General features: G+C 48.2%; 8 protein-coding genes across 8 annotated transcripts; 4 read left to right on the top strand and 4 right to left on the bottom strand.

Moving 5' to 3' along the window:
- Nucleotides 1–194: 194 nt before the first annotated feature.
- On the top strand, nt 195–1,785 carry I303_108562 (uncharacterized protein; the record flags this gene model as incomplete). The annotated part of the gene is made up of 5 exons (XM_018410386.1): nt 195–255; nt 321–410; nt 476–552; nt 634–756; nt 847–1,785. 5 exons carry the CDS (start codon nt 195–197, stop codon nt 1,783–1,785), a joined length of 1,290 nt encoding a protein of 429 aa, XP_018260195.1.
- A 235-nt stretch (nt 1,786–2,020) lies between these two features.
- Nucleotides 2,021–3,970, bottom strand: I303_108561 (uncharacterized protein; the record flags this gene model as incomplete). Its single annotated transcript, XM_018410387.1, has 2 exons — nt 2,021–3,536; nt 3,732–3,970. The coding sequence occupies 2 exons, from the start codon at nt 3,968–3,970 to the stop codon at nt 2,021–2,023; spliced, it is 1,755 nt and encodes a 584-aa protein (XP_018260196.1).
- A 931-nt stretch (nt 3,971–4,901) lies between these two features.
- Nucleotides 4,902–5,402, top strand: I303_108560 (histone H4; the record flags this gene model as incomplete). Its single annotated transcript, XM_018410388.1, has 3 exons — nt 4,902–4,984; nt 5,093–5,169; nt 5,251–5,402. 3 exons carry the CDS (start codon nt 4,902–4,904, stop codon nt 5,400–5,402), a joined length of 312 nt encoding a protein of 103 aa, XP_018260197.1.
- A 587-nt stretch (nt 5,403–5,989) lies between these two features.
- Nucleotides 5,990–10,847, top strand: I303_108559 (uncharacterized protein; the record flags this gene model as incomplete). The annotated part of the gene is made up of 16 exons (XM_018410390.2): nt 5,990–6,285; nt 6,547–6,804; nt 6,874–6,904; nt 6,977–7,144; nt 7,205–7,273; nt 7,345–7,671; nt 7,799–7,888; nt 7,959–8,124; nt 8,193–8,599; nt 8,665–8,760; nt 8,817–8,926; nt 9,006–9,261; nt 9,355–9,475; nt 9,542–9,733; nt 9,801–10,250; nt 10,339–10,847. The coding sequence occupies 16 exons, from the start codon at nt 5,990–5,992 to the stop codon at nt 10,845–10,847; spliced, it is 3,546 nt and encodes a 1,181-aa protein (XP_018260199.2).
- A 526-nt stretch (nt 10,848–11,373) lies between these two features.
- I303_108558 (protein mgr2) lies at nt 11,374–12,298 on the bottom strand (the record flags this gene model as incomplete). The annotated part of the gene is made up of 5 exons (XM_018410391.1): nt 11,374–11,514; nt 11,663–11,756; nt 11,895–11,946; nt 12,027–12,050; nt 12,250–12,298. The coding sequence occupies 5 exons, from the start codon at nt 12,296–12,298 to the stop codon at nt 11,374–11,376; spliced, it is 360 nt and encodes a 119-aa protein (XP_018260200.1).
- A 458-nt stretch (nt 12,299–12,756) lies between these two features.
- Nucleotides 12,757–17,067, bottom strand: I303_108557 (uncharacterized protein; the record flags this gene model as incomplete). The annotated part of the gene is made up of 12 exons (XM_018410392.1): nt 12,757–12,965; nt 13,034–13,116; nt 13,215–13,437; nt 13,521–13,617; nt 13,686–14,889; nt 14,957–15,471; nt 15,530–15,817; nt 15,875–15,990; nt 16,048–16,122; nt 16,187–16,378; nt 16,452–16,957; nt 17,039–17,067. 12 exons carry the CDS (start codon nt 17,065–17,067, stop codon nt 12,757–12,759), a joined length of 3,537 nt encoding a protein of 1,178 aa, XP_018260201.1.
- A 454-nt stretch (nt 17,068–17,521) lies between these two features.
- Nucleotides 17,522–18,221, top strand: I303_108556 (uncharacterized protein; the record flags this gene model as incomplete). Its single annotated transcript, XM_018410393.2, has 4 exons — nt 17,522–17,547; nt 17,652–17,801; nt 17,914–18,055; nt 18,162–18,221. The coding sequence occupies 4 exons, from the start codon at nt 17,522–17,524 to the stop codon at nt 18,219–18,221; spliced, it is 378 nt and encodes a 125-aa protein (XP_018260202.2).
- Nucleotides 18,222–20,027: 1,806 nt separating this feature from the next.
- On the bottom strand, nt 20,028–22,665 carry I303_108555 (uncharacterized protein; the record flags this gene model as incomplete). Its single annotated transcript, XM_065969861.1, has 4 exons — nt 20,028–20,271; nt 20,477–20,835; nt 20,931–21,136; nt 21,222–22,665. 4 exons carry the CDS (start codon nt 22,663–22,665, stop codon nt 20,028–20,030), a joined length of 2,253 nt encoding a protein of 750 aa, XP_065825933.1.
- Nucleotides 22,666–22,997: the final 332 nt, after the last annotated feature.

Raw genomic sequence — 22,997 nt, 5'->3', positions numbered from 1 at the left:
TGAGAATGAATGCCACATCATCTCGTTGGTTATCAGCCTAACGCGTCCATCTGTGTTGATCAAGTGGAACTGGAACACTGGAACAAAGAGATACTCTATTCATCAACTCCTCAGCTGCACCTGCAAGGACACAGCGGTTCTTGACCATTGACAAGCCTCCTCCTTGCGAGCTTGTATCACCCGAATCGAACGAGATGGCCGAGAATTACCAGAAGAAAGAGCTCCTTGCTCTTATGAATACAGGCAACAATAAGCGTAAGCGACATAGTCAGCTAAATCGCTCTCTTTGAGGGAAAAGCTGACATATGTTTGCTGCATAGTTTGCGTCGACTGCAATGCGCCATCGCCTCAGTGGGCATCAGTAAGCTATGGGACGTTCATCTGTCTCGAATGCTCAGGTATACATCGAGGTGAGCCATTACTCGTCGACTATTGCTGCCGATGGATGTGTTATTGATTGATGGTCATGTGGCAGGCTTCGGGGTCCATATATCCTTCGTGCGAAGTATAACGATGGATAAATGGTCCGAAGATCAACTGAAGAAAATGAAGGTGAGCCAGCTATTTTTATAAGCAACCGGAACCCAGAAGCGGAAGCGTAGATAGCTGACGTCTTTGCCTGTACATGCACAGCTTGGTGGGAATGAAGCTTTCAAGACTTTCATGGAGAATTACGGGGCCGGCGGTGGATATTCCAAAGGCATAGGAATGCAAGAAAAGTACAATAGCTGGGCTGCAAGTCAATACAGGGAAAAGGTAAGCTTTTCGACCGCAGCCTCTCCTCATCACTTGCTTCAGACGCCATCAAAAATCAGCTGATCGTGACACATTTTATTCTACGTGCAGCTCGCAGCAGCATGTGCTGATCCCCCTCAAGCATGGTCCCCTTCCCCCGCTCCTCCCACTTCCGCCGCGCCCTCTCGTCCTTCATCCGCCCAGGCAACCCGCAAATCCCGAGCCGGCGGCGGCCTAGGCGGAGGAGGGGGTATCGGGTCTTCCAACCTGAATCAGTCCAGTATCCCACCAAGCCAGAAAGACCAGAACGAAGCGTATTTCGAACGGATGGGCAACTCCAATGCCCTGCGTCCAGACAATCTCCCTCCGTCCCAGGGTGGGCGATATCAAGGGTTCGGCTCGACTCCTTCCCCTGATCCAACTTCAGGTTCAAATTCAGGTTATGCACAACACCCTTCATACAGTTTATCTTCTCATTCCGCACCTACTTTCGACGAATTACAGCGGAATCCCCTTGGTGCGTTGAGCAAAGGATGGGGATTATTCTCTTCGGCCGTCTCATCCGCTGCGTCCGAGATCAACCAGAGCGTAGTCAAACCGGGTATGGCGCGGGCGTCGGAGTACGCGCAAGGAGAACAGGGAGAAGAATGGAAAAGGTATCTCTCGACTGCCGGTGCGCAAGCCAGGGAAGTGGGTGGATGGGCAAGTGCTAAAGCTGGTGAAGGGTGGGGTCAGCTCAATGAAGTAACCAAGTCCCGAGGAGGGGTGGATCTGAATGAGCAATTAGGAAAATTAGGTTTGGGAGCACAAGGACAAGGACAAGGTGTAAGACCGATAGGAGGTCAAGGAGGGTATGGGCAATTGGAGAGGTCCGGCGATGCTGAAGATGGATTTATCACGCCTCATAATGGTGGGCAGGAAGAGGATTTCTTTGATGCTTGGGATAATCATGGTCATGGTCAATCGTCTTCTGCGTCTGCGAAACCTGCGGCGAAGGCAACGGGAGGCAAGAAAGACGGGTGGGAGGATGACGAGTGGAAGGACTTTTAGGCTGTGCATGGACTAAGTCCAGTCAAGTTGGTGCGGCAGAATCACGCGTCGATGCTGTTGTTGTAGTTGTAAGAGCTGGTCCAATCAAAGAGGCGGAAACTGGATATGCTGTGACGAGAAGATCGGCTGAGAGGGTCCGACAACATAATGTACACCAATATTATATACGATATACAAGATATTATATATAGATCATACAACTATTCTCTGCTATACTTATGCTTATGCTATGTGATCATTCATCTAGCCTTACACCTTTCTCCTTTTCCTTCATTTCCGTACATGCATCATCGACATCATCTTCACCTCCAAGATCATTTTGAGAAGGAACCACTAGATCCGGGATGAGGGTAGCCCCCAAGCAATTCAGGAGCATAGCCACCAAATGAGCATTGCACGATGTATTCTCTATTGGATCCAAAAGACGTTCTAGTTCCACTTCAGATCCAACTCCAGCTCGCCTTGTTTGAACTCCATCTTCCTTTCCATTAACATTACCATCTTCAGCGAAGGGAACGCGCTTCATAGGGGTCGGTATCACTTCATCCAATCTCCTCATCGTCCTTTCTTTCAAATCAACCACTTCAACCTCCGTCGGATCAGGTGGGGAGGGTACAGGATATCCATCGGGAAACAATACTTTCTCCAGGATGTCAATCACCTTCAAAGACGTTTGGGGGGTTAAGATATACCTGAATATCAAGTGCGGTAACAATCGATCTAACCAATGACCACATAATCCAAGCATGAGCTCGAATGTCCCCCAAAGTAATCTAGTTGACCATGTAATCTTTGCCCCGTTCCGATGTCTGTTTAGGCCTAGGTATTCTTTCAGAAAAAGCATTGTGGGTTCCCAACTCCGCTGGTATTTCGGAAAAACCTCTTTAGGCGACGCGGAGTACAGAGCTACGATGTTAATGATTATGTTCCAGAGGGTGTAGAGTATTTGGAGGGTTGTGTTGAACCAATACACTACCATCTCATCTAGACTACCTCTCTTGGCCGCTTCTCGTTCTTTCATCGCATTTTGGGAATTCGTACGGGTACTGATCTTCAGTACCGGCTCGCCGAGCAGTTTGAGGATGATCTGATACCAGAACCATCTCTGGACTAGTCGCTTGACAGTCGAGCCAAGAACGAGATTCGCAAGGATTTCTCTTGTCATGATCTTTTCTAAATCCGTTATTCCCTCGGCGTCCTTTCTTCCGCCTTGCCCTGCTTCAATATGCTGGCTTGAGGTCGAGGGGATATAATGGTTGATCATGGACGAAGAGAGGGCCTTGAGATATAAAGGCGAGACGACGTACTCCCCATCTTCACCTCGAATTCCGCCTCCTGCTCCCGGAGTATCAACAGTATCGGTGCTGGCATGGGACGAAACGGAGATGGATAATAATGGTAATCTACTATGATACCTCCTCCCCAATCCATTACCACTACCACTAACAACATGGTCGTTGCTATTACTAGCACTAGCAATGTTGGACTTCTCTTGATCCGCTGGCAAGTATTCTAAAGACGATCGAGCTTCGTCTAGAGTCTTGAGATGAAGAGTCAAGATTGTAGGAAGGTCGATCAAGAGGAAACGACATAATCGGTCGGGATGGAGGTATATGTCAGTCAAGATTGGAGAGATGATTGGTTGGATTATTGTTCGGTTTATAGAGGGAGAGAGGGTCCGGTTGGGCGAGAAGCGGATGTACCATGATTGCACGTATGCGCGGAGTGCCAGTGCGATAAGGTTGTATAATCTGCAATGGCGACGGTGATGGTGATGGTGCAAGCATTAGTTCAATCGTAATACAGGTGGATGAACGAGCGATTGCGTGTAAGAGGGTATATCCCACTTCGGACGGAAAGAACGATACGATAGGATGTGCTCTGATGAGGGCATGAAATCTGCAAAACAGACGAAGCGAGGGATATGTAAGTATGAGGACACGTACCGCTCGTTGATTACTTCCAGCTCTGGGCTATCTCCACGCTGTCCACGCACGATCTGAGGGATCGTAGATGACGGATCATCATGCGGAAAGAGGATACGTCGGTATAATGGCAGATGGACGGTCGACTTGGTGCGTGTTAAGTTGGGAGGTTGAGCGGCCGAATTTGAGGAGCTAGTGATGCCTGAAAGACCATTCTTAGGGGGTCGAGTGGGTTTGGAGGATGGAGCTGATGAAGACATCGAGGTAGGGGTGATACTACATCATGCACTTTTATCGATGTCTGCCAAAATCATAGAGTACAAAGGTCCATTAGTTCTGACTTTGAGTGGACGGAGCGAAAGAAAGAGAGTTCAGGTGAATTGATGCATTGTTCGCCAATTCCGTTAGCCGGAAATCTGGTTCGCCTTGCACCTCATCGTCGTGCTCAAGCTTTTAGATGGGTCGCCCTATTCACTACGACGTACTCAGCGGCAGCCAACCGGCACCTGCTGCAGCTTGAAATTGATGGTGTCTTATCTGCCCTAGTACTTTAGTACTCGACGCAGTCCACCTTGTCCATCAGCTAGCCAATTGGCTGATAGGGCTTCACAGTATTGTTTCACTTTCATTTGACGCGTCAGAGCTGTGACATGATGCGGACACGTGAAACCTCATGTGGGAAATGATAGTCATCTCGATCCAGCGTTTGCATGAGCGATGCTCGTGACTTGCATGACGCACGAGTCGGCTCTTTGGGAAGCACAGCACACCCTGCATCCTGGCACTGACACTGAGACATGAGAAGAAATCACAGCACACTGCAAATCAAACAGGTCCTCCTACGGTGATCATTCCAACGTTTATAATCCCGATAACAAGTCTTTAGACGTGATTATCGTTCAAATCACGTGATCCGGTTGGTTCTTTGGCATATATCGCCGAAACACCGAGCTGATTGTGCTTGCTTGGTGATTTGTTTATTCCCATGAGCCATGATTCCCGATGCATGACGCCCCTGTTATTCCGAGATCTACATCTGGTCAAAGATATATAAACCCTCTGATCATCGTTCATCACTCTCTCTTCTCTTCTTCATCCACTCAAACACTCAAACGAATACAACACAACGACTTCAAAGTCAACTCACTCAACTCTCCTCTCTCAACAACCAACACACAACACACTCATACAATGTCCGGTCGAGGAAAAGGTGGTAAAGGTTTGGGTAAGGGTGGTGCCAAGCGACACAGAAAGGTCTTGAGAGACAACATCCAGTGAGTGTCGTCCTCTCTTCTTTGCTTGCCCCTCCACTGCGATTGCTGCGATTGGAGTTTTCGTCTTCGTCTTCCGAGAACTGTGCTGATGCATATACTCCATCGCAGAGGTATTACCAAGCCCGCTATCAGACGTCTCGCTCGACGAGGTGGTGTCAAGCGAATCTCCGGTCTCATCTACGAGGGTGAGTCTTATACTCTTCCTTTTAATTTCCCCGGTGGCGAGAAAAGCCAAGGTCGCTGATGGACTTGAATTCAATCTATAGAGACCCGAGGTGTCCTCAAGATCTTCCTTGAAAACGTCATCCGAGACTCGGTCACTTACACTGAACATGCCAAGAGAAAGACCGTCACTTCCCTCGATGTCGTCTACGCCCTCAAGAGACAAGGTAGAACCCTTTACGGTTTCGGTGCTTAAACCACATAGCGTCCAGCCCTGTCTTTCCTGGTTGTCCGTCTGTCTTTTATACAGTACATCTCAATCACTTCGTTTTCGCTGGTTTATTTATATACATTCCGCTTAATCTATGATTGGCGATGCATTTATTCATGACAAATATTAAACGCTGCCGATTGACCACAACAACATATTGGCATCTAGCATACGATCGTAAATTGAGCGTGACTCATGGTTACAGTCCACTGGCTTTGACCTCTGACTTGTTCGAGCGCAGGGGGCTTTTTCGCAATGCACGCGTTCCATGCATCTACACAAGGGCGGCAATGCATCCACTCTCACAAATGTCCGAGACAAGAAATCTACAGGCTATGTTGGTCCTAACAAAAAGCTTTGTGAATAAGGCGTTTCAGCCAACAATAAGAAATGACAGTTAATGACGCCGAATCGCTGATCGCCGCCTAAGTTGAAACATCCCGCGGAAACTCATCGACTTTCAATCGTCCACTCGATCCTCTTTTTGGTCAAGTGCAATCACTTTGTAGCCCTGTACATCGGTCTGAGTGCAAGTTGCAATATCGTCACTTCATTGATCAACCAATACCCACATGTCACCTCTCCTTAGATTGAGTAGAGGCGCAAAATCAACTTTACCTCGACTCCAAACACCTATATCTTTACCTACAACCTCCACTTCCATTTCAACGAGTAAACGATTCATAACCGTTAGACCGTCTTCAACACGACTTTACGGTCCTCAATCAGTCCAAGTCAGATCCGTGTCCTTCTACAACAGTCTCAATAATCAGTCAAAGAGCATAGATCAAAACTTCTTAGGCAGTGCTGGACCCCGAAAGTATACTTTGGGTAATAGAAGGAATTACGCTACTGTAGCTTCTGTCGAGTGAGTCATCAATCCGTCTGTCTGTCCGCATGTCTCGTCCTTTCATCGAGCTTGTGTCGGAGGCGGCATTTCAACGTCCTTTGCGCGTGAACAAAACTCAAATACAGACACATCACACAAGCTTGGTCACCATATATGTCGTCCATCATCCCAATCGCAGCTTCTTCACCATGTCCGAGCCAATATGACCTTGACTTGGCCTTGGAACATCATATTGACCTTGCTGACTCTTCTCCCTATTCCTCAACCTCGTTATTATAGCCCACATACTAATCTTCCCTCCTCACCAATCATGTCATCCCCTTACACCCCTTGTCCACCAATACCAAAAGCGGACGGACCCGTCAACCTGATACTGCCTCCGACCGAAGATCGACCGCATAAATACTTCACGCTGGACAACGGATTAGAAGTGATAGTGGTATCTGATGACAAGGCCGACAAAGCTGCTGCGTCGATGGACGTCGGTGTGGGGCACTTGAGTGATCCGGATGATCTGCCTGGATGTGCTCATTTCTGGTATGTCCCCGCGTTCCCCCTTTGTTGCCTTAGGTCGACCGTGCTGACAATATGCTGTGGCGGTCATAGCGAGCATTTACTGTTTATGGGAACCAAATCGGTAAGCTCCCAATTTCTCTTCTGAGGTATACACTGGATGAGCTGACTGTTTCATGCCTTGTGACTTGTATAGTTCCCCTCTGAAAACGCGTATCAGCAATACCTTACTGCTCATAATGGACACTCAAACGCTTGGACAGCCATGACTTCGACTAACTACTTCTTCGATGTTGCGCCTGATGCTTTGGAAGGTGCTTTGGACATGTTTTCTGGATTCTTCATTGAGCCATTGTTCAACGAGGTGAGCTCGATTCCATCAATCGAATTAGACATAGCTCATCAAATTGCACCTCTATCTTAGGATTGCACGGAACGAGAAATCAAAGCTGTTGATTCGGAGCACAAGAAGAACCTGCAGAATGACATTTGGGTAAGCTTAAACCCCTCGTGAATCCCAAATCCTCATGAGGCACTACGAGCTGACATCAGCACGATGTATAGCGATTCTTCCAATTGGAGAAATCATTATCGAAAACCGGTCATCCATACGGCAAGTTCGGTACGGGAAATTACGCATCTCTGTGGTCGAAGCCCAAAGATGCGGGTAGAGATCCCAGACGACAATTGATAGAATGGTGGGAGAAAGAATACTGTGCCAGAAGAATGAAGTTGGCTGTAGTCGGTAAAGAGCCGGTAGAGACTCTGGAGAAATGGGTGAAAGACCGATTCGAGAAAGTGCCAATACGGACAGAGGGGAAGCCGCCGACAGGCTCACAGGGGGTTAGACTCACTTTTGAGGATTCTCCGTATGGCGAGGAACAACTTGCCGTGAGTTGCTGTGCACCTTGAACCTCTTCTCGTCCCTTTTGTGTACAATTCGTCCGTGTGCGAAGCAAATTTGGCGAACGTAAATTACTTGTATGCCGTGCTGATAGCATTCATTCTTGCAATACAGGAGTTTACCTTTGCGAAACCCGTCAGAGATATGAGAGGTTTAGAAATCACCTTCCCGTTCCCTGATCTTGATCACCTCTACAAATCCAGAGTAAGTCAGCTATCACCAGGTAATGCATGAGAACGCCGCTAGTCAGCTGATCATATGCACTCTCAATTAGCCGTCCCACTTCCTCGCTCACTTCCTCGGTCATGAAGGACGAGGGTCAATATTATCTTACTTGAAGAAGCAAGGATGGGTCAATTCGTTGCGGGCAGGAAATCACCATGACGCAGCCGGATTCTCTTTGTTCAAGATCACAGTAGACCTCACTCCAGAGGGTCTGGGTGAGTTCCGTTTGCGCCAAAGTTCATTTTTTCTTTTTCGTTTCTGAGCTGATTCCTGCTTTCAATAGCACACCACAAGGACGTAGCACTGACAATATACAAATACATCACCCTCCTCAGATCCAAGCCGCCCTCCGAGGAAGCGTTCAACGAGATCAAGGCGATTGCGGATATCTCGTTCAACTTCGCTGAAAGAGGAAGGACTTCATCTTATTGTGCAAGCTTATCTGGGTTCATGCAATCTCCCGTTCCCCGAGAAAAGGTCATCTCGTCAAAATGGCTTGTGGAGGAATATCGTCCGGATGAACTTGAGGCTGCCTTGCAATTGTTAGATCCGAGAAGGAGTACGATCGGTATAACATGTAAAGAGATCCCTGAGGATGTGGTGGCGAAGCACGGGGACTTTGACAGGAAGGAAGCGATATATGGAACGGAATATAAGAGGGTGGAGTTTGACCAGGAGTTCCTGAGAGAGGTATGTCAACTCTAAATTTCTGTCACGAGATCGCTCGGGAAATAGAAGCTGATAATTCGGTAAAGGCCATGTCTGGTCAAGTCCTTGGCGATTTGCATTTGCCGGGCCCTAACTTGTTCATACCTGAGAAATTAGATGTAGAGAAATTTGACGTGACCGAGGTGAGCTTTGTATCCACCTAAACGCCCTGAGCATCGTTGACAATCGGATCATATAGCCTGCCAAACGACCGGTATTACTCAAAGACACGCCCGGCTCTCGATTGTGGTACAAACGAGACGATAGATTCTGGCAACCTCGTGCTAATCTCGACATTCTTCTTCATTCGTATGTCTTCCATGGGAATGAGTACGATACGCTCGATAGATGCAGGCTGCAAGCTGATTATTGGTGTTCCGTGGTACAGCCCTATATTACAGACGACCCCTCGAAATGCGGTTCTTTCTCGACTGTTCTGCGACCTGTTCACGGATTCGATAACGGAAGACGTGTACGATGCGGACCTGGCTGAACTGTCCTTCAGCTTATGGAATGAACATTCCTGGATAGGCGTATCGGCCGGAGGGTTCTCGGATAAATTGGCGGTGTTGACGGAGACGATGTTAAAGAAGTTTAAGGAGTTCAAGGTGGATGAAGGTCGATTCAAGGAGATCGTCGAAGCTGTTTGTTCACTTTTCTTCCCTATTGTGGCTATTCCGATACCACCCCCTGTTGCTTCCCGTTTGACTCTTCCGCTGACAGGCGACCTCCACTAGACTCGCCTCGAATGGAAAAACTTTGCTTTGGCGGATCCTTATGGTATCGCTCTGTTCTGGGACGCTTATGTCAGTAGAGAGACCGCTTGGACACAAGCGGAAAGGTTACAGGAGCTTGAGTGTGGGTATTCAGATCAGCCGTTGCCTATTGACTATTGGTTCAGCTGATATACATCACACTTGATAGTTGTCACTTCTGCCGACGTGGAAGCCTTCGGCAGAGAAGTGCTGTCTAGACTATTCATCGAGACTCTTGTGCATGGGAACACCTCTCCAGAGGGAGCTAAAGAGATCCAGGAGATGGTAGAAAGGGTCTTGCAACCTAGACCTTTGAGCACTTCCGAGATCAAAGCGCCAAGATCGCTCATTCCTCCGCCTTGTAGGCCATTTTCCCCTCCTGAGATCACCTCCATCCTGAGTACTGACGATATGTATCATTGATTCAGCGTCAGAGCATATATGGTCATTGGATGTACCCAACAAAGCCGAAGTCAACGGGGCAGTAGTATACCATCTACATGTGGGAGATCCAACAGACGTGAAATTGCGAAATACATTGTCGTTGTTCAGTCAAATATCGTCTGAACCAGCTTTCGATATCCTTCGAACCAAATTACAACTTGGTTACATCGTCTTCTCGCACGCATCTTCGTCAGCAGGATCAATGGGCTACTCAATAATCGTCCAATCTGAAAAATCCACTACACACGTGGAATCGAAGATCGAGCAATTCCTCACTGGCTTGAAAGAGACGATAGATGAAATGAAGGAGGATGAGTTTGAGAAGCATAAACAGAGTTTGATAGCCAAGAAGTCTGAGAAGCCGAAGAATCTGAGCGAGGAATCAAAGAGGTTCTGGGGTAGAGTCAAGGACCGCTACTACGAGTTCAACAAGCGTGAGTCCATTCATGAAGGTTTTTCTTAATTCTTGGTGAGTTTCTCTGGAGGGATGGCTGACCTGGTCTGGGCTTGATTTGTTCGCAGGTGAAAACGACATCGAGGCACTGAAGACAATAACTAAATCCGACATTATCGAACTATACAACCAATATATCACCCCTTCGTCCGACGGACGAAGCAAATTGAGTATACACCTGAAATCACAATATGAAGGTATCAAATTCGACCCCACCTCGTTGACTCCAATAATCACCGAATTTGTCAAGAACGGCATAACGGTTGATCAGTCGATCGTAGCTGAATTGCTAGCTAAGAATCCTACCCTCGACCAAGTCAAGCAATTCGCCGTATCCGCCATTGACACATCGTCGTCTTCAGATGAACAGAAAGCAGAATTGAAATCGCTTGTGAATAACCTTCAAGGTAAAGCAGACGACGAGCCTTCTGGAGTTGAAGTTGTTGAAGGTCAAGAAGATAAGTTGAGATCTAGTAATGTGTTTATCAAAGATATCAACGAGTTCAAGGCTTCTTTGGTACCTTCGAAAGCTGCTGTTCCGGTAGAACCTATACATGTGAATGCTGCGAAGTTGTAGATGATCCAATGGTGGTTTTGGGTAGAGCAATAGATATAGAAAAGGAGCGAGGAACGAGAGGGAGGAATGGGCAATCCACATGAGCAAATGCAAAATTATGCGCATGCACACATATACACTTCACTAGTTTCGATGAGGCCGCGCACAAGCATGGTATGTTTTGGTGCAGGTTTTGCAGGTCGATGAGAATATAACTGTGGGTGAATGGTTTGCATATCGTATGATGATGATCACGCTGATGATAGTGAAATTATATATGATGTTGAGATTGATCGACTTGGCTATCGAATATCCTGAGCAGCATCCGCATTCTTCCTCTTCCCACAGCTCGAACATCCTATCCCTGACCTGTATTTGTTCCTCGGAGAGGCCAGCACGAGACCGTTCCCAACCAGCGGGATATTCATTCTCCTCCATCACTCCATCACTCCATCACTCCATCACTCCATGACTCCATCACTCCATCACTCCATCAATGAACCATCCCATCGCTCCATCACGCATGAAAAGATACATGATCGGCTCATTATCGACCTGCGTCTTCGTCTATCTTCCTCCTCTGTTCAGATCGTTTCCAAGCCATCATAACAGGTTGAGAGATCATTCCGTTCGGCGAGGTCATATTGGGTGGAAGAGCGTAGGCATATTGCGATTCCGTTCGAATGACCTGCACAATTTCAACATCAACATCAGCATCATGGGTCATGATACACTCTTGCAATGGTCAGTTGCCAATTCTCCTAGTTTACTCCGTTGTCTTGAAATGCCGTTCTCGGTGCTAGGTGATAGGGAGTAGAAAAGAACACTCAGCTCACAGATCCGATAGACATGAAGAAGCCGAACGTAGCGGCAGACGATAACATGTATTGAGACAGGGTGGCTACTAATCCCCTTGGGCCAGGTCCGGCTCTGCAGCGAAGTCCAAAAAGGTGAGCGTGTCATTCCACCGATACCGATACAAGGACTGAGGTATACGAGTCGGGTAGCCATGATGTGGTGATAGAGCAAGAGCATGAGAGGACCTGAAAGATCCGGATTGCTACTCACCGCAAGACACTGAATGAGCCGAATATGAAACCGATAGTCAGACCGACACAACCTGCGATGAAGACATGCATTAGCACCAAGATAGCTCACTGATGTGCGGCAGGGGATGGAAAGCTGGAGAGATAGACTCACTTCCCATTATAGCACCCATTTTCACTGTGAATCAGCAATCGACCAGAGGCAGATCGTTGACATAGTAAGAATCAGCTGTGTTCATATATCCCTCTTCAACTTGACAGCCTCGCCACCTGAGGATCGCTATCGATATCTCATGACTACCAGACATCTCTCGGTCCAGATTGTGGCCTCAATCGAAACGAATGGCACTGTCTCTGCCATCACAGTCGCGACTCACTCTTATCGAACGTAGATCCGCCAGCTACTGTCTGAGGTGGAGGAGGCATCTTGGCGAGATTGATTTGGGTGTTTCGCTCGAGAGATAATCAAGTTTTGTAAGATACGGTGCAGTGTTATCGCTCTGTTGTTTGGAGGCGGCTCTTCCTGAGTTTTGTTCTGTATAAGCTGTTACTAACAGCAGTCGTCCAATTTTGAAATTGGTGAGTTGGAGTAAATTACAGCAAAGAGAGCAAGTCACAAGGGTGGTATATCTGTAGCGAAGAAGCCGAACATTTCATTAAAAACAATCGTGGGAAAGTGGAGGTTGTCCATCGCATTAAGTTCAGTTCAGATGCATGCATTCCAAAATCAATTACAGTTCAAATACAACAAGGAAAGAAACACCAGATCCCATGTATCGCTTCAGACAAAGAAGATAGGAGACAGGAAAAGAGAGCAGACCGATTATATGAAAAACCTGTTTCAATTTCAAAAAAGCCAAAGCCATCAAATACACAGACAAAAGCTACACCCTTCGGCATTTACACCCGCACCCCGACGGACAGACGCTCCAGCCTCCCTCCTCATGCGTATGCGAGACCGACATATCCTCAGCGGCCCCAGAATGGTCCGTTGTGGTAGTATGCATTCCAGTATACGTTCTCGTCAGACTCGTATTCGCGTCCACATCCCTGTGTAGGTTGGCTTGCGCAAGGGGTTGTAAGGGTGCTTGATCTACAGCTTATTCGATCAGATCGAATCTCTCCCGCCGGCATGATCAAAGCAACGCAACGGTCACTCACTATGATATACCCTCATGCAAGTTCCATGTCCACCATGACCGCATTTCCGACATCCAAGCCACAAGCCTTTCACCACTTTCCGACTAGATGCTCCATATCAGCTTGACTGCGACGACTGGAATCTTTACTGCTTGAGGGCCGGTCAAGGAGAATCGTGATAGAAAAATTTATATGGACTCACCACACGGCGCAGACCTTTGCTCCGAGTTTGCATCTCTTACACCACCAGAAGACTTTCCCTTCCACGCCTATATCGTCTAATTCGCCGGTAGATTTGCCACATCGCCCGCAATGCAGTTTATGCGTTATCCCTTCGTTTATCGGTACGATCTGCAGAGACGGGATGTTGGAGTACAGGCGGATATAGCTTGCTGGAAGAGGCAGTCGGTGACGTTCCAGCATGTCTGCGATGTGATTGGTCTGATCAGCTTTGTAAATATAGTCCGATGTACCGAATCAAAGGCGACACGGAAGCTGCAGCACTCACCGACATAAGAATGGGTCAACCTTTCAACCTGTCTCAGCGGGAAAGTCCCCACTGCAGACCCGACAATAGCGATAGTCGTTGCAAGTTGCATTTCGCCCTGATTCCGAGCGACAGCACTTCAGCTTTGGTCCCGTAGCCATATCACATCGGATGAATCGTACTCACATCGTCCACACATCCTGCCCACCATCCTTTTAACGCCTCCAGCCGTCTTTTCTTATACTCGGCCCAATCATGCTCACTAAATTTGTCTTCATCCGCTTTGATGACCGTCGTAATCGGAGTCTTGGTGACACTGATCGACTGATTATTCGTATCTTTCGAATTCTTCCTACTATGTTCGTCGGGTGTACTTCCTTTTCTCAGACTAGAAAACGGTAATGGGCTACTACGTATGACCCTACTGCTATCTAAGGGAGTTGGTGAAGTCCTCGAAACGCTATTCAGCGCAGGGGTATTGGCGGTCGTAGTGGGTGTATTTGAGTAATCGGGTATAGCTTGAATACCGTACGGATCAGGCCAATCCGACATCGCCATGATTCTACTACTGGTCATCTTGGACAGACTGCTTTTCTTACTGGTCGAAGTGGACAGCGAGCCCTTTTCTCCAGGAGGAGGAGGTGACCCGGAAGAAGAAGACCGTGATCGGGGTGTAGAGGTTCCTGTCGTAGCGGTAGAAGTAAATTTCATATTTTTGATAGCATTCGATGTGGATCTTGGGACTATCACTGTACCACCCGAATCTTTCCGTGAATTCAGATCAGGCGATAGGATTTCCGGAGGTGCAAAAGCCATGAATCGAGATCTGCTCTTGTGTTCGTCCTCTGATTCGCTGTCGGAGTAAGAATTATCAGATGAAGTGGAGCTGGAGGACCCCGAGAGTTCGTCCTCTGTATGGAAGAAGGCGGAATCGACTCTCGTGAGTGGGATAGGGGTGGGAGAAGGGTAAGGAACATTGAGTTTCGGGTTCGGGTCAGGTGAGTCATGCCGAGGTGAGAGATTGGGTGGGGTGGGTAGTCTCGCCGTGCTGTCTAACGTGCCACTGAAGATGTCTTCCCTGAATCCAGCTTCCCCGGTCAATTCTGGTGAAGGATCGAATTCCTCAATCAGATCTTTCAAAAAATTCCATAACCTAGCATCGTCGTCTCTGCCGCATGACACAGCAACGTCACCATTCCACCTGCAGAGTCTTTCGGGCGAATCGCCTTCGATCTTGTACCAATTTGCCAGATATGCGAATTCGCTCTCATCGGTGTCAGGGACCGGTAAGAACCCGATGGTCTGCAGAGGTTCGTAAGGGGGATCTGATATCGATGGTGCTGGTGCAGGCCGTCCTAGCTTATCCCAGTGATTTACGTATTCCGGTTTCCTGTAACGACCCACATATTCAGCTTTATTCGTTATTTTGCTCCCTGACCGGTTACGTGTAAACTTACACGTCGTCAAAAGGAATTTCACCCAGCCTGAACTTATCCAGAGCATATGCCAGCTCGCCCCGGGGACTCCAACCAATAAGCTGGCGGGGCACCTGATCCAGAGGTAACGGCAGACTGCTGACTCCAGATTTACCTTTCACGTCCATTTGAGCAAATCCACCGTTCTGGAAGCAGGCTACCAGATTGTTATCGCCATTGGACCACGTGACGTCGACCGCTACACCATCTTGCGACGGTATCGAATACTTCGCGATGTAATGTCTTCGGACGTGCCATATTTCCAGATGAGCATCTTCATCTTGATGCTCATGCGGAATGGAGTCAGACGCGGGAGTCGCTGAGCCAGCATTTGCTGCCAAGGTGGGGTCGGCAGCCGTCAATGTTTGAATCAGAGGGACTACCACGAGCTCAGTGGGATGATCGGGGCGCCAAGATATTTTCCGGACGGGGTGAGAGGTATGCAGAGAGTGGACTGGAGACGGTGGTTTATCCCATTGCTGATTCATGTCCCATATCTAGTCAGAATTCCCGTCAGTCTTGTGCCATTCTTTAACCTCTGAGGCATTGACCTACCTGAACAATCTTATCGGCACCGGCACTTGCCAGCCATCCTCCACCTCGAGTCCCATCGCTCTCTTCGTCTCCTTCTTTCCACTTGAGATCTAGCACACTCTTACTACCATGAGCGCCGAATGCTTTTCCAATACTTCGTTGGGGTGATCTGAAATCGTAACGCCGTATACTGCCGTCCTCGAGACCAGTCACGAATTGATAGGCATCTGTCGGGCAAAAGGTGATGGAAGTCACGGGCGAAGAATGTTTCAGCGCTTTTCGATTCGATGGATCCCTCTCTCTTAAATCCTGTCGTGCATCGAATCAGCACATTTCACTCGACTAAAGAGCTGAGCGCAAGCATACCCAGAATCGGACACCTCCCTCGGTACCTCCCGTCAAGGCTAAATGACCATGGCTGGGAGACGAGCAGAGTCGTACGCAATTCATGGGTCTAAAGGTACCGCTCGATATGTCTTTGTCTGAATGTACTCGTCAGCAAGGATGTTGTACCCGTGAGCAAGCGAGGTATGACCAACCTAGTCTGCCTTTGTCAACATCAAAAAGCATCAGATTACCACTCGGTGTGGCGGTGACGATCTTGCTGTCGAAAGCTACGATCAGATGATAATCTGCATTTAGTGCTTGCCTGATCAAAGGTACCGTGGGTAAACCCACCTCCGACTCCCCAATCAATATCATTGACACCCTTGCCCACTGGCCAATTCGGCTTCCACAGGTTGACGACCTCAGATATCGTCACTCCTCCACTGCCTTTAGCAAGGGTAGATCGGTCTTTGGTCTCATCTGATGCGAAGATTGGTGTGGTCGAGCCAGAATTGGGGTCATGTATCTTCATCACTCTCAAATCTGGATCAGATCCGTTTCAGCGCCTATAGATTGCCTCGCCACATATGTGTGAGTGTCCAGATCGGAAACTCACACTGTCCACCACCTATGGCGTATCTGCCTTCGGGACCTTGGGCCATGGCGTTTAACCTCGTATTTCCAGAAGCACTATTCATACCCCATCCTCTCTTCCCGCCTTGTGCTCCAGTGCTCATGAGATTCACCCTGACAGCTCTGTCCCTCTCTCTACTCCGGCTTTCGCTTCTTACACGAGGGGTGGATCTTCCTGATCCATCGTCGGTCATATGTCGTAGTATTCCCGGTCTACCAGGTCGATTGATACCGGCAGTCAGGAGACCCAGATTACTCATGAAGCCCCTATCACTCGATGAGGGAGAGGGTGAAGGATGGTAGATGGTTCGCGGATCATCGTAGATGAGATTCTGGAGATGTCTTCGTTGTTCCTGAGTCTGGGACGGTCGATGGGGATGAGCATGAGGTTGTAGATTGAACGAGGGGTCTAAGGGAGATGAGACCCTCGGAGAATCGCGTTCGCGGAGATGTATAGAGGACGCATCCGATCCGGAGCTCGGTATTGCCCTGCAAGTATCCGGCACACAAGCGTTAGCTAACAGTCTATAACAAAATGTGCAGAGTCAAGATGACAGGGGAATGACGAACGATGAGAAGGCATTTGTGAGTCGGTTCATGGTTGTTGCGTCGTTTGAGCTATATTGACGGAATCATCGTAATTGAGGGGCTTCTACCAGCAGTCATCGGGAGGAACACCGCCTTACCGAGTGTCCTGCTTCTTCTGGTTGTTATGTCGATCTGAGGAAGCTATGACAGACACTTTATCGCATCTCTTGTCTGGCGACATGGATACACCTTTCGGACCAGGAACCGACCCAACAATCTCGGTCGCAATGGGGCACCGAAACAGAAGGGTGATTGGGAAAAAATAAAGGAAAAACAATCATCAGGAAATTCAACAGACTCACCTTGCTGCCTTGGAATTGATTCCGTTGATACCTCTCTCGCTCCTTCGTATTGGGCTGTCTGTGAATGGTCAATGGTCAATCCGACTACTTGATAGAGACAGTTGATAGCCTTCTGCAGCAACCTATAATCATCCGCAAGACCAAGCACAGAAAGCAGGGCAAGATGTCTCAGTTCCATGGATTCAAGCAGTACGTCCAGACCCGTTTAGCCATATAGCCAAATCGGCTACCAGCGACCAGCAAAGAAACAAACGTGAAAACTGATATGCGTCTTGTCGTTGATGATGAAACAGAGATATGCCCCCTCCTGGAGGGTACGAGGCTATAAAGTACAAGCGGAATTTACCTGTCAGAGGTGTCGGAGGTGCTGTGGTCTTCAGCGCGGTCACTGCTATATGCGCTTTTGGATTCTGGAGAGTCGGTGCTGGAAATGTCGAGAAGAGGTGGGTTTACTTCTACGAGTCCTCGGTTTCCAGCATGCCATGCCGAAAAGACCAAATGGACATGTCCAAGAAAGCGGAAAACATTACAAGCTGATTATCGGTGACAATGTAGGGAGTTGAAACGAGAACAAGCATGGTCCAGGATCAACCTTGTACCGCTGTTACTGGCTGAACAAGATAGAGATGCGTACAGAAGACAACAGGCTGCCCTGGCGAGGGAGAAGGAGATTATGAAAGATTATCCAGGATGGGAGGTGAGTCCGACGACTTCGACTGCATTAAACTCAATGAGATTCAGTGCATTGGCACTGGCCATCATGACTTAAGGTTTTTCGCTGAATATGTCGAGATGATTGTCAGGCCGGAAAGAGCACATACAACTCGTCACGATATACACCCAGTACCATTGTCGTGCTTTAGAATAGGTCTCAGTCAGTCTAGTCTAGCCGCACCCAAAAATGTATCATCATCGCATATCCGTCGACTTTTCGAACAGTAGAGAAAGAAGGGGAATGTTCTACTCTTGCCGAAGTCTAAGTTCCGGCATCAGCAGCCTGTCAGACCGCTTCAAGCCCTCGGCTGCCTCAGTCTCACATAATACAGGGTCATGACAGCAACATTGAACATGGAACACCATCCTTCCTACTTGAAACCAGGGTATCAAATCGATTGACGTTGTCCTTTGATATCGGATAGCTTACTGACAAACTAACAAAGGACCTCGCTCACTCGGGGACTGATTTACATGTCGAGTAATGCAATATGCTAATCTCAACTGGCGCTAATGTTGGACGGCGCGTATACTGTTTCTCCCATGAACCAAGTGAGGGAAGATTCTCCATTTGTCTATGCAGTCATTGCCATCCCATCGAATGGTATTCGTCACAAGTAAAAGAGCCTTACTGCAGCGCAGATCACACGACGTACCTGACACCCGACAACTCAACACCCAAGACGCAAAAACCCAAGAACAAAGTGAACTCAGTAAGCAAGTGAGCAAGTGGACAAGGCAGGAACATCGATACTTGAAATCTCTCAGTAAAGTGAACACGAATATACGCTCCTTGCTGCGCTCGAGATTGAATCTGAAATCGCCCATCGTCAAAAGACGCCTAATCTTCCTATCAGAGATGTTGATCCCCACTTACATTTTATACCTCTCACCTTCTACCCTCTTCTCATACTTATCTACCACTCTCAACCTAAATTCCACAGAAGCCAATAAAGTACCGGATGTACCGTGTCTGAGGGAAATCCAAAGGCGAGCGAAGCTGCTCTCCACGTCTACATCTTCACATGCATCCTCGTCTTCATCTTCATCCCCAATTAGCACTCAATCCATGATAATTAGCCTGGACGAGAAAGCCGAAATACCGATATCATTTCCCTCATCAGCGCGTACAAGAGGTATACCCATCCCTATACCTATGCCTATACCGACTTTGACATTTACTTCAGATTGCATCCATACTTTTCAGACCGCATCTTCGAGCGGATGCGGTCCTTTTCCTACCCCTGATCGCGATTTTCTTCTTCATACGGATTGTCACAGTCACAGTGAGAAATAAGGGCAAGGGTTCATCAGTTCCCACGATCTAGGTCATGGATACGATCAGATCCATCGAATGGGTAAAAACCATCCACACAAATTGTATAAACCCAATAACCATTATCATTATCGTCCGATCGACAATAACCACGGGCGCGGCGTACAAGCAAAGACAATGAAGAGTAGTCGTATTCCAATAAGTCAGTGTAACACTTCGACAGATCATTGCTATGAACAGTGCGACAATCACAATTGCATACAAGAAGCTACGTTGCTAGAATGGTGTGTACCATCTTTCCTTTCGTGGACTGGACCGCCAGTGAAGCATACAGCTAACGAAGGGATTGTCAAACCGTAATAATAATAATGATAGGCTGACATGCAAAATGTGCGTCTGAGAATGATCATCTTCCTTTCGCTCGCTCTTCATCGCTTCAAACACGATATCATGTATCTGTATGTATCTTTTATCGTTGTATGCATACTGCATGTCGTGTCCTCCGAACGGGATATGCATTCCCGCATATTTGTGATCTATTATTATACAGATTCCACCCAAATCATCAGATCTTCGGTCAGATAATGTGAATGTCCATGGTCACCATGCAGGAGTACATGCATTTCTGCATACATACATATGTAAGACCCCGAAAGATCAGATCAGATCAGATCATCCGCTAATCAGGCATTTCTCTCGTCACCAGCCTCTCGAAACCCTTTTCTTTCCATCCGTCATTCGCCAACCACTCAAAGAGCGTATGTTCGTTCAACCCAAAGACACTCAATTTCCCATCTATCGAATCGTCGTATATCTCTCCTCGGAGTTTGGCCCTTTCTTTCTCGCGGGCTTGAATGGCTAATGTAGCGGGGTTATGGCCTTCCAGGACGGAGAGAATCTCATCGTGGTCCGGGTAATATAACCTAGAAAAGAAACGAATAAACCGTTTCGTCAGCGTATTATGTAACCTCAAATTGAGAGATATGATCATTATTGGAAGTATGAGCGTAGAGTATAGGCAGTGAAGGTGTAGGTGCAGGTGAAGATGCAGGTAAAGGTGAAGGTGAATGAGGGGTGGGGAAAAAAAGAAGATTCAGGTGTCATTCATTCGAGGGAATGAGCGCTTACCTAGGCTCAAGGAATCCGAAAATCGCCAAAGCAGCCCTGAAGATAAACCCATCTCCATCCAACATGATCTGATCCCAGAGTCTACAAGCACTCTCAAAATCGATCTGCTCTACTAACATCCCTCTGAACCAACCTTCGGGCACCCTCAACCCGAGGTTCTTGCAATTCGCATATATCTTCGGGTACGCATCCGCCTGCAGGTTCTCTAACACTCTGTAATACGCATCTATCTCGTCTAAGGTCTCGGTGTAGAACGCTCTCAGGCATGGTCGGGATAACAAGTTGATGAGTGAGATGAACGCTTCGGATGGCGGGGAGACTAAGAGGAACATTGCTGATAAGTGAGATATATATGGTGCCTACCACAATTTGAACATTTCAACAAATCGAATCAGCATGTCCTCTTGTAGCATCATACGAGTCACGGGCTAGGCCGTGTTAGGGCGAAACTCACATAGCCCATACCATCATCGGATCGATAGACCACCCATGCACAGATCATCTCTTTGAGATCGTCTCTTAGAGGACTGCCCCGGTGGAATAGCTTCAGGGTCGGTAATGTCTTGTCGATATCCACTTCGATCTGGTCCAGGACATTTTGTGGAAATCGAGCTGACTTTTGCGCCTTCTCAGACCGAGTAACGTATGACTTGTATGCGTCTACTCATATGATGTCAGCTACGTTCATACAGCCGCTCGAAACGAGGCAGCAGTCGCATCAAGATTGACTGTCAGGGAGGCTCACCTTTCGACACAGCTAACGGATTTCCAATGGCCAGACTCCACGCTTTTCCTCTCAAATGCGTCGGAACACCATCGAACCACAGCTTTCTCAACGACAAATCATTCTGGACTTTCCCTGCGCTGAAGTCTCCATTAAGGAGGGATTCCCACTTCGGGATTGCAATAGCCAATTTCTTCTCCCTCTCAAGACGCCTGGCTTCTTTCTGCTTTTGTACTTGTTTCTCATGATCCCGAGACTGCGCCATCATCTCTTCCCATTGGTGCAAATGGACCTCGTCCTCATGTTTATCTTTCGGAGGTAGATATGCAGGTCGAGTATGTGATCTGACTTTCTCGAAAGTTGACACTGTCTCCTTGATCCCTATTCCGTGAGCATTGGCGGCCGCCGGAGTATGCGAGGAAGAAGCTGTGGAAAGGCGTTTGTGGTTTAGCGGAGGAGGTGAAGTTGGATTTGAGGACGAAGATGATGAGGGAATAGGGAAAGGGAATGGATGAGCAGGAGGAGCAGCTAGTCTAGGCGTGTTTTCCGGATCGGCGACTTCCTCGGAATCGCCATTTTGAGATGGTGTGTGAGTATGCGAATGTGCTTTTGAAGATCCGACAGACCGTATGGAGGACGCGGCGGATGTTCGGCGTATACCATCGGTCTGAGCTCGAGTGTGATTGTGATCTGGAGTCTCACCTATAGCGTACCGCTGGCCTTCTTTGGTCATGCCGAATCCGCCCCATGATTGACGGCCTTTCCGCTCTGGACTCGCATATGTTGGACTCACAGGCGGTGGCACTGTGGGTGTCATAGGCGGTGTCAAACTGAGCGGTATCGATTCGAACGGAGCAGCTTCAGCATCAGCTTCCGTTGCTGGTCCATCGGATGACACGATTACGGAAGAGACATTCGGCAAAGGAGGTTTGAGGTTAAAGGCTGGAGGTGGAGATGAGGATCTTGATGAGCGCAGTGAAAAAGACCGACGAGAAGGAGGAGCAGAGAGAGGCGGTGAAAGCGTAGTAGGGGAAGGTAAAGGTATTTTCGTCGGAGATGTGACCTCGAGATGCCCATGTCCGTACCCGTTGGAGGTAAAAGATTGGCGATGAGAGGGTGATGGCGAAGGCGAACGAGTCAGAACCCTGTCCAACCTGGAGCTGGACCGCCTTCGAGCGGAAGGGGCAGAGAAGTAGTCGTTGATAGGCGATGAAGCTCTTGTAGGCGAAGTCAGCGATACTCCTATGTCCCCTTCCATATCCTCTATTTCGTCATTGTGACCCAGATCAAGCGGTACGGGCGGTGATTTCCGGCTGATAGGAGGGCTTCGGCTGGGCCCAGCTTCGCTTGTGTTGGAGCTCAAGGACACATTCGACAGGGAAGCTTCCAAGGAGATGTCCCCGTTCGGTGTTGGAGAAGGACGTAAGGCGAGATCAGAAGGTGACATCGGACATTCTGGCGACATCTCGTTTTCCTGTATGGTCTCAGCAAGGCTCTCAACCGAGAACAGTCTGACTTCGCACTCACTCCTATCATGCTGCCCGCATCTGTAAGTCGCGGCTAGACCTATCTTTGACCCTCGTTCTGCGGTTGAGATTGCTCTTCCGTCTGTGCTTCATGACATCTTTACCTCTAGATTATTATTGCAGTGCTAATGACCCGTGCGGCATTCAATCTCCCCGACGCGCACAAATTCATCTTCCACGTCATCATTTTCTACCCGAGTGTCGAATTGAAATTTCGAAAGACCGAGCCAAATAAACTAAGTCACTGCTAGCTGGAACCATGGCTTTCGAC

This window comes from Kwoniella dejecticola, chromosome 11 (genome assembly GCF_000512565.2).
Source record: "Kwoniella dejecticola CBS 10117 chromosome 11, complete sequence".
In the NCBI taxonomy this organism is placed as follows: Eukaryota; Fungi; Basidiomycota; class Tremellomycetes; order Tremellales; family Cryptococcaceae; genus Kwoniella; species Kwoniella dejecticola.
Note: the sequence above shows the minus strand (reverse complement) of the source record. Positions and strands in the feature narration are given on the sequence as shown.